The sequence below is a fragment of the Scyliorhinus canicula genome, chromosome 9, assembly GCF_902713615.1.
Source record: "Scyliorhinus canicula chromosome 9, sScyCan1.1, whole genome shotgun sequence".
NCBI lineage: Eukaryota > Metazoa > Chordata > Chondrichthyes > Carcharhiniformes > Scyliorhinidae > Scyliorhinus > Scyliorhinus canicula.
Window position 1 is genome coordinate 128944489 of NC_052154.1, and position 10527 is coordinate 128955015.

The window sequence follows — 10527 nt, forward strand, 5'->3', positions numbered from 1 at the left end:
ACTGCCAGCTCCTTCAATCCTGCAAATCAATCCCCAAGATACAAATCTTTTAGTCCCTTAATCCCCTTCCCCTCACATTTCCGTCCCACTTCGCTGGCTCAGATCTGTGGTTCCCCCGAATCGGCATTTCCCTTGACCCTGCCCCCAACTCGAAGTGTTGGCAAAACTGCCTCCAAATTCTCAATGAATATTATTACCGAACTCCCAGAGTATTTTCCCGGGGCCATCGGGAGTGGTGCTGTTAGTAGAGCCTTCAATCACGACCGCCTACCCAAACTCCTCCATTCTGACCCATTGGGAGTCAACCCCTCTAACCCAGCTCCGCACCTTCTCCACATCCGCCGCCCAGTAATAATAATACATCAGGTTTGGAAGACCCAAATCCCCGGCTGCCTTCCCCTCTGTAGCAGCACCTTTCTAACTCTGGCCACCCTCCCTCCCCATATGAACGAGGTAATCATTCCTTCAATCTCTCTAAAAAATGCCTTTGGCAGGAAAATCAGCAGGCATTGCAAAATAAATGGAAATTGTGGCAACACGTTCATTTTAACCGCCTGTACCCGACCCGCCAGTGACAGAGGGAGACCATCCCACCTCGCCAGATCCGCTTTCACTCTCCCCACCAAACTAGAAATGTTGTACCTGCTGAGCCCCCCACACTCCCAGGCAACCTGCACACCCAGGTACCTAAAGTGAGTCCCTGCCCTACGGAATGGCAGCCCCTCCCCACCCCTGCCCCCACCCACAGCTGAGACACCACAAAATACTCACTCTTGCCCAGATTTAATTTGTACCCCGAGAAAGACCCGAAGCAGCTCCAATATTCCCCCTATTGGCACACTCGGTTCTGACACGTATAACAACACAACATCGGCATATAAGGACACCCTATGTTCTATCTCCCCCCGCACTATGCCTTTCCATACCACCGAACTTATTAATGCGAAAGCCAGCGGCTGAATCGCGAGTGCGAACAGCAAGGGGGGGGGGGGGGGGACATAGGACTGCCTAGTCCCACGGTGGAGAGACAAGTATCTCGAGCTGATGTTATTTGTGCGGACACTCGCTTTCGGCTCCTTATATAATAGCTTTACGCAATCCACAAATCTTGGTCCAATTCCAAACCGCTCCAGAACTGCCATCAAGTACCCCCATTCTACCCGGTCAAACGCTTTCTCGGCGTCCAATGCCACAACCACCTCTGTTTCCTTCCCTTCCGCCGGTGCCATAACCACGTTCAACATTCTCCTAACGTTCGATAAGAGCTGCATCCCTCTCTCAAACCCCATTTGATCTTCACCTATCACCTTCGGGAGGCACTCCTCCAGCCTACCTGCCAGTACCTTCGCCAATACTTTTGCGTCCATGTTTAAAAGTGATATGGGCCTATACGACCCACACTCCGTCGGATCCTTATCTTTTTTAAGCAACAGGGAAATCGATGCCTGCCCAAGGTTTGTGTTCCCTATCGCCTCTTCAAACATCCCCACCATCAGTTTGTCCTTGAATTTTTTTATAATATTCCACCGGAAACCCATCCGGCCCTGCCACCTTTCCCGACTGCATCCTCCCAATTGCATCTTTTAGCTCCTACTCCACTATCGCTCCTTCTAATGTAGCCCTGTCCCCTCCCCTAACCTCGTGTACTCCAGCCCATCTAGAAATTCCTGCAACTCCCGGTCTTCCACAGGTGGCTCTGACCTGTACAACCTCTCAGTAAATTCCTCAAAGACCTTATTCATCAGATCGGGAGCCACCACCAACTTCCCTGCCTTGACCCGCACCTGAACAATTTCCCTTGCTGCCGCCGCCTCCCTCCGAAGCTGACCCGCTAACATGCTCTCTCCATGCTGATAAACTGCACCCCTTGCTTGCCTCAGTTGGCGCACTGCCTTCCTGGTAGATGGTCAAAATTCGCCTGTAGTTCCTTCCTCTTTTCCAACTTCGCTGGGTCCCCATTTTCTGCATAACTCCTATCTATCTCCAGCATCTCATCTATTACCCTCTGCCGCTCTAACCTCTCCTATTTGTCCATCGTGGCCTTAAACGAGATGACCTCATTCCTCAACACCACCTTTAGAGCCTCCCAGACAACTGCCTTCGACACCTCACCCATACAGTTGAAACCTACATATTCCTCAATTACTTTTTCAATTTTGTAACCGAACCCTCGGTCCCCCAACAGTCCTACATCTTATTTCCACCCCGGTTTCTGTACTACCCCCTTTCTAGTACCATATCCACCCAATGCAGAGCATGATCTGATACTGCAATGCTGAGTACTTTGACCCCTTAACCCCAGCCAGCAAAGCCTTCCGCACCACAAAAAAGTCGATCCACGAGTATACCTTATGGACTGCCGAAAAAACGAGTACTCCCGCTCCCTTGGGTGCAGAAACCTCCAATGGTCCACCCCTCCCATTTCCACCATTAGCCTGGCCAATGCCTTCTTCCCTCCCCCCCCCCCACCCCCTGATGGGACCAGCGAGCGCGGCCGTGACCTATCCAACCTTTGCTCCGGCACTAAGTTCCAGTCCCCCCCCATTATCAGTTTGTGTGTATCCAAGTTGGGGATGCCCCCAAACACCTTCTTCGCGAATCCCACATTGTCTCAATTGGGATCATATACACTTACCAGCGCCACTAATCTTCCCTCCAGTGCCCCTGTCACAATCACATATCTACACCCCTGATCTGCATTCTCCATCTGGAACCGTACTCTTTTGTTGACCATTACCGCTACTCTGTGAGCCCCTCCGTCAAATCCAGAGTGAAACACCTGACTAACCCAGCCCTTTCTAAGTCTCACCTGGTCCTTCATCCTCTAGTGAGTCTCCTGCGGCATTGCTCCATCAGCTTTCAAACTTTTAAGATGCGCAAGCACCCTTGACCTCTTGACTAGACCTCCTATCCCCTCGCGTTCCATGTGACTATCCTAACTGGGGGTCTCTCACCGCCCCCCCCCCCCCCCCCCCCCCCCCCCCCCCTTTCTTCATATCCACCATCATCATACCACCGGGCCCTGCCTCATGAGCCTGACCCGCCCCTATCCATTATTAACATTGAACCCCTTACCAGAATCCCCCACTGCACTTCCTCTCAAAAAAACAATTCGAAACCTGCTAACCAGGCTGCAATGCTCGCAACCCTCCTCTCACCTCCGTTCACTAGCCGACTTTAGTTAGCTAGTGTCCCCCCCAACCCTCAAGGCAAACCGTCACCTCCCACCCAGTCCCAGAAGAAAAATAAACACCCAAAAAAAAATCCAACCCATATAATTCACTAAAATAACATATAACCGTTGCAACAAAGAATGCCATTCAACCCAAACAAAAACTTAACTCTGTAACAATGTGAAGCGAAGTAAATTAAAATACAAGTCAACGAAAAGAAAGTTATAGCATTTATACATTTTCCAGCTCCCTAATCACAATCCACAGTCTCTCTTCCAGCTCTGCTCCCGATGTCTGTCCCAAGCCTTCTGCCCTCACGAACGCCTCAGCCGCCTCCACTCTTTCGAAATAAAAGTCTTTGGTGTTATACGTCACCCTCCGCTTCACTGGGTATACCATACCATAGTGGCATTTAAGGACCATCTAGATAAATATATGAATAGGGTGGGAATTGAAGGAAAAGGACTCCGTAAGTGCAGGCGGTTTTAGTTTAGGCAGGTACCATGGTCGGCACAGGCTTGGAGGGCCGAAGGGCCTGTTCCTGTGCCGTATTGTACTTTGTTAAAACCGAGAACAACACAGGCTCCACCTCTGAAAGATTTAAAATCAAAGATGGGGTGAAACGGGGCTGCATCTTGGCCCCTATTCTGTTTGGTATATTTTTCTTTGGCCTACTGATCTATTCTTACCCTGCCGATATTGAAAGAGTGTACCTCCACACATGACCAGATGGAAAAATTCACAACCTATGAAGACTGAATGCCAAGACAAAATTGCGGAATATTCTGATCAGACAATTTCTGCAGGCTGGTGATGCTGCATTTGTTGCCCAGACAGAAGATCAACTCCAAAGGCTATAGATCTGTCTCATACTTGTGTCATATTCTCCCTCGCCCTCTTTCTCAAGAAAACTGTAGTTCTGGGACAGGGTCTCTGCCTGTGATGAGATTCGCACCTCTGGAAGTACTTGGCAAGGGTTCGATTATGGACAAATAGTTCAGCACACACATTGGAAAGGCAGTCACTAACTTGGCCAAATAACAAAATGGATATGGAAAAACAATAAACTGACCTGCAGGGTGAAGATGCTTATCTGCAAGGCCTGTATCCTCAGCATTTTACTATATGGCTGTGAAGCTTGGACACCTTGCACATACTAAGATCAAAGTCTCAATAACTGACATCTCCAGTGTCTATAATAATAATCTTTATCATTGTCACAAGTAGGCTTACATTAACACTGCAATGAAGTTGCTGTGAAAAGCCTCTAGTCGCCACACTCCGGCGCCTGTTCAGGTACACAGGGAGAATGTCTTTCAGGACACATCCTTGGCATCACATGAAAAGACAAAGTCACCAATAAAACAGTCCTTTTTGAAGCAAACATGCCAAGTATGCTTACCACTAGTCAAACAAAAAAGACTTCACTGGCTTGGCCATATCCCCAAGAATATTGTTGTTCAGGGAGGTAGCACATGCCAAGAGACCAGCATAGCACCCAAAGCTCTGACTCAAGAATGCTGTCAAAAGAAAGCCCTCACCATTAGTCATCAATCACAAGTGAGAAACTCCAGCTGACGATCGATGGTAAATGCAACACCAGCTGTAGGCAGGAGTTCGCCATCACGACATGTGATTAGAAGCTCCACAGTGGATGTTAGTCCTGCAACCTCATCAGAAATCGTCCCACAAAGAGAAAGTGGTACACTTGGCCTTCCCAGAATTGGCTTGTTCAGCTATCGGAAGTGCAGTGGATGATCTCACCTGAACTCACCAAAATTCTGAGACTGCATTCCCATCATCTCTTGCAGATGGAAAGATATCAATAAAGCCAACAACTTTTACCATGATGGCAGTATGTGTGTGTGTGGGGGGAATAATCAACAAATATTAAAATCAAACATTTCCTATGTTTCCATGTATTATGGCTGGAGAATAGGGAGATTGCTTTGTATATTTGCAATAAATAGCAGAGGTGAGATAAGTCGATCAAACCAGTTGCTTTCAGACTGCTGCTGCTTCATGTTTTTCAGTTTCTTCTCTCAGTAGAATTAATTCTTTTTACCTCTTGAATGCATTTATTCTGCTTGCTTCGATATCGCTTCCTCCTAACCTACTCTAAACTCCGTCACCCTTTGGGTGAAATGGTCTGCCTGGCTATCCTTCTTACTCAGAATCTTCTATTTTAATGTCACATCTAGCCTGGTGTGTGCAATTAGTATTTCAACAGACAAATTTCAGGAAGTGTGAAATTTCTTTCAACTGAGGAATATAGGAGTCTATACAGCAGCGGTGACTGTTTTTATTCTTTCCCCAGGAGTGAGAACACCGATTTACAAAGGCCCTCCTCCACCTGTATCTGCCCTTCCTAAAACACTAAAGACTAACCACAGTGTGGAACCTCCTTATGAGGACATAGAGAGATGTGAAGTGGATATTGCAGATCTCGGATCTCGAAATTATGGAACAAGAACAGATTTCTATTGCCTTGTAACTGAAGAAGATATTTGAATCTGGGCGATCATAGTGCATAGCAGTGAACCACCCCTTCCTGCCCTATCGTGGCTGTCAGCCTTGTATCTCTACCAGGCCATCCCCAAAAATTAACATATCTTATTTATTTTGTTAAATTTTCAGAGCCAGCCCCTCCTGAATATATTTGTACCCCATGTTTGTGAGCAAGTTGTGGGATATGTTGCCATGATGCTAGCAATTCTATAAACTTATTAATTTTTGCCTCCTACATTTATGAGCCAGCTGCATCATCACCTCCTTTGTGATAAGATCTCAGTCCTGTCGCACATGATTGCTTCTGGCTAGAAGTGTCTCAGTTCAAAATGGATGGAATGTTTTTGAAAAAGATTGTATATGTTAAAGTAAATATTCAATTTTGTTTTGACATGTACAATGACTGACCAGTTCTCAAAATGTAATGTTCTACATATGACTACAGAAGTAAATGATGGGTTGGTGTATTTTTAGTAATCTGCTCGGAGTTTCTCTTCACTGCTGTGCAAGTTGTGGGCCTCCCACTGCTTCTGATCCCTCCATCATTTTATGATCATCAGTGGAGTGGAGGGGAAGAGTCAGGAACACTCGGCATTACTCCTTTTCTCTCGCTCATTATCCTTTCTCATTATTGCCTTCCTGCAGCTGAAAGGGTTGGAGTTGTGAGCCCCATCACATAGATGTGAATGTTGTGAACTCTTTGGATAGTTAGAGAAGACATGTACCAAACTGATGATTTGTGGTTGTGAAAACACTGCAATTATTGGGATGCTGTTAGAAGACATCAATGATTGTAATAATAATAATCGCTTATTGTCACAAGTAGGCTTCAATGAAGTTACTGTGAAAAGCCCCTAGTCGTCACATTCTGGCACCTGTTCAGGGAGGCCGGTACGGGAATTGAACCCTTGCTGCTGATGGGTTCTGCATTACAAGTCAGCTATTTAGCCCACTGTGCTAAACCACTCCTATCATCTGCACGTTATATTCGTTTGTTTTTAAGGGTTCAGTCTCTCACAGCTACTCAAATCAAAATATCCACTCTTTTAGTTTTATAAACCTCTTATTAAATTTCCTTTTTTTCTTCTCTGCTGCTGTGGGAATAATCCAATCATATGAAATATCTCAAAAATTTTCCCATCCTAGTATCATCTAGGTGAATCTTTGTTGTATGTTCACTATATACTTAATGTCCTTTCTATAATAATAGTGTGATGTATGCAATGTTTTGTACAAAGTTATCGTTACATTTTTCCTCATTAACTCGGTGCTTCTATTTGCAGAACCCAAAATAATGTTTTTTTTTTAAATAACGGCTTTATCTGCCTGCACTCTCTTTAAGGGAATTCTGTAAATGAGTCCCTGCCTCTTGCCTCGCACTTAGCTACATTAGCTTGCATCTACCACCTAAATCTGCTTACCTGTCATTCTGAAAGCATTTACATTTTCTCCTATATTTTTTGACAAAGCAAAGCTTTAGGAGCAGGGTCTTTTGATTTTCACCTCAACAGCACTGATCATACTTATGGCCCAGTTAAACCAATGGGAGACATTTCTGCATCCCTTTCACACACACAACCTCTGCCTTACATCACCTCCCCACTTACTTATTTATTTAAATTATTTTTATTAAAGCTTTTTACAACCAGGATTTTCACATAACAAAAAGAGAAACAGTAAACAAAAAATATTTAACAAAACAAGGTGGCTGCTATCATTATACAAAATGAAAATACACGTTATATCAACAAGTCCCCCCCTTCCCACCTGAGACCCCCCACCACACACACACACACACACACACACACACACCCCCCGTTGCTGCTGCTGCTGACATTTTACCGCTCCCCTAGAAAGTCAAGGCAAGGTTGCCACCGCAGGGAGAACCCCAGCAAGGACCCTCTCAAGGCAAACTTTATTCGCTCCAGGCTGAGGAACCCAGCAATATCACTAACCCAGGTCTCCACGCTCGGGGGTTTCAAGTCTCTCCACATTAACAAGATCCGTCTCCGGGCTACCAGGGAGGCAAAGGCCAACACCTCGGCCTCTTTCACTTCCTGCACTCCCGGATCCTCCGACACCCCAAAAATCGCTATTGTTGGACAAAATCCTGGACATAGCCCTCGCAAAGCCCTGCCAGAATTCTTTAAGAGCCGGGCATGCCCAGAACATATGGACATGGTTCGTTGGACGCCCTGCACATCTCGCGCACCTGTCCTCTACCCCAAAAAACTTGCTCATTCTTGCCGTCGTCATGTGAGCCCAGTGTACCACCTTGAACTGAATTAAGCTGAGTCTGGCACATGATGCGGACGAATTCACCCTGCCCAGGGCATCAGCCCACAGGCCCTCATCCAGCTCCTCCTCCCACTTGCCCTTCAGCTCCTCCACTGAGGCTTCCTCCGCCTCGTGCAGCTCCTGGTATATGTCCGACACCTTCCCCTCTCCTACCCAGATGCCAGACACAACCCTGCCCTGTATCCTTCAAGGGGGTAACAGTGGAAATGTCTCCACCTGTTTCTTGAGAAAGTCCCGAACCTGGAGGTATCTGAAAGCATTTCCCGGGGGGCAGGCCGAACTTCTCCTCCAGCGCCTGCATGCTGGGGGAAGTCCCATCTATAAACAGGTCTCCCATCCTTCTAATGCCTGCCCTATAGCCTTGAACCCCCCCCCCCCATCTATCCTGCCCGGAGCAAATCTATCGTTGTTCCGTATCGGGGTCCAAACTGAGGCCCCCTTCTCCTTCCTGTGCCTCCTCCACTGACCCCAGACACTCAGTGCCGCCTTCCCCACCGGGCTTGAGGTGTATCGTGCCGGCGAGAACGGCAGCGGTGCTGTTACTAGTGCCCCTAGGCTGGTACCTTTGCATGACGCCGCCTCTCACTGCCCCCACGCCGACCCCTCCTCCATTACCCACTTCCTAATCAAGGCCACATTCGCTGCCCATTAGTACTCCCCATACAATGAGAAGTTCTGAGCTGTAGTTATGGTGTTCTCATTGGACATTCCTTTATGTTGTTTTAGTGGAGAGCACTTGGAGAATCAGTGCTACCTTTGGGTCCTAAGCTTTAGAATTCCCTGTGCCTTTCCTTCTCTCTCTTTCCTCTAAGATTCTTAAAATCTGCTTCTTCCACGTGCCTCAAAATCTCCTATATATGGTTCTGTTTCAAGATTTTTTAAAAAATAATTAATTCTTGGGTGTGGGTGTCACTGGCTTGGCCATCCCTAATTGCCCTTGATAAGGTGGGCAGTAAGCTACCTTCTTGAACTGCTGCGGTATATCTGGTGAATGTGCATCCGCAGTTCAGGAGGAAGTTCCATAGTTTTGACCCAGCAACAGTGAAGGCCTTGGTCAATACAAGTTAGTCTGTCCCCTCTCGTTCCTTTTAGGCTTTTTAATAGTTTGGTGCAACTAAGTGGCTTGCAAGCTATTTCTGAGGGCATTTAAGAGTCCACCACATTGCTGTGGAGCTGGAGACTTTTAATTCCAGATTTTTATTAAATTCAAACTTCCTTGGTGGTAGGATTCAAAGTGACAATAGCACTTCATCACCTCCCCCGCTATGTTTAATGACATTCCTATGAAGACACTACATAAAAGTATTTTGGTTATAGCACCAGCTCATTTTAAGAAGCCAGAGTTTGTGTCACTGACCCCATTTTGAGGCGGAGACTGGAGCTTGTCAGAGTGATAGAATTATAGTTTTATCCTTGTTCCCAGGGTGCAGTGAATGGCACTCCTAGCATTAAATGGTCTATTTGTAACTCGCATGTATGCTCTTCTTTCTAATCTCAACACTCTTATTTCTCCTGCATTGTCTTACTCTTCAAACTGTTATTGCTAACTCTCTTTTCCGTCTGTTGCATTATGTACAATTTCCTTCATTAGAATCCAGTCAGTGGAAGAAAAACAGAACTGCACCACTTGATGCAAGATGTCACATCCATTTTGTGTGTCTGGGAAGGCACAGCCTCTGCAGAATTCAACATGTGGATAAGTGATTTTCAGAAATCGGGGAGAAAGAGATTTAGAAGAGTTCAAGGCCTTTTGTTATGTGCTTTTTGCAGAACTTATGAACTGACAGGAAATGCTAGAAGTAGACAGCAGGTCAACCACATCTGAAACGATAAGATTGGCTGATCGAACTCAGCAAAGCACAAGGCATTCCTACTCAGCTGGCAACTGGCCAGTATTTTCTGCATGGTTTATTTGTATTTGCATTACTCAAATTATTGCACTATTCCTGTGGGAGCTCTGATATTTGTGAAGTGATAATTCAGTTCCCTGGGCTGCATACGATTAGCATATCCAGTAAATAAATGGAATCATTGCAACAGCAGCCAAGTTTTGCTTCACCTCATTTCTTTACAGATTCTGTTTTCTCTTTGCACAAGGTCTGGTAAGAGGACCCTTCTCTCTCCCCCCCACCCAATGACTGATCTGAACAGAATGAGGAAACTGACATAGTCAGTGACCAGAGATGGGAGGTGATGTGGTGAAACGCACAATGTAAACTCACTTCATAGAAGGACAAGATCTTTAGGGCAGCACGGTAGCATTGTGGATAGCACAATGGCTTCACAGCTCCAGGGTCCCAGGTTTGATTCTGGCTTGGGTCACTGTGCGGAGTCTGCACATCCTCCCCGTGTGTGGGTGGGTTTCCTCCGGTTTCCTCCCACAGTCCAAAGATGTGCAGGTCAGGTGGATTGGCCTTGATAAATTGCCCTTAGTGTTGGGTGGGGTTGTGGGGATGGGGTGCAGGTGTTGACCTTGGGTAGGGTGCTCTTTCCACGAGCCAGTGCAGACTCGATGGGCCGAATGGCCTCCTTCTGCACTGTAAATTCT

The 10527-nt window shown here is 46.5% G+C and overlaps 1 protein-coding gene across 6 annotated transcripts in view; it reads left to right on the forward strand.

Moving 5' to 3' along the window:
* Positions 1-10021, forward strand: part of sigirr (single immunoglobulin and toll-interleukin 1 receptor (TIR) domain) — a 76069-nt gene extending 66048 nt beyond the window's left edge. For 5 of the 6 annotated variants that reach the window (XM_038807557.1, XM_038807560.1, XM_038807556.1 and 2 more), the window contains one exon: positions 5491-6437. In XM_038807557.1, coding sequence (XP_038663485.1) covers positions 5491-5684 — 194 coding nt within the window. In that variant the 3' untranslated portion in view covers positions 5685-6437. Of the gene's footprint in view, positions 1-5490; positions 6438-9570 lie in introns of those variants that run through there. The other variant, XM_038807558.1, reaches the window with a different exon arrangement.
* Positions 10022-10527: the final 506 nt, after the last annotated feature.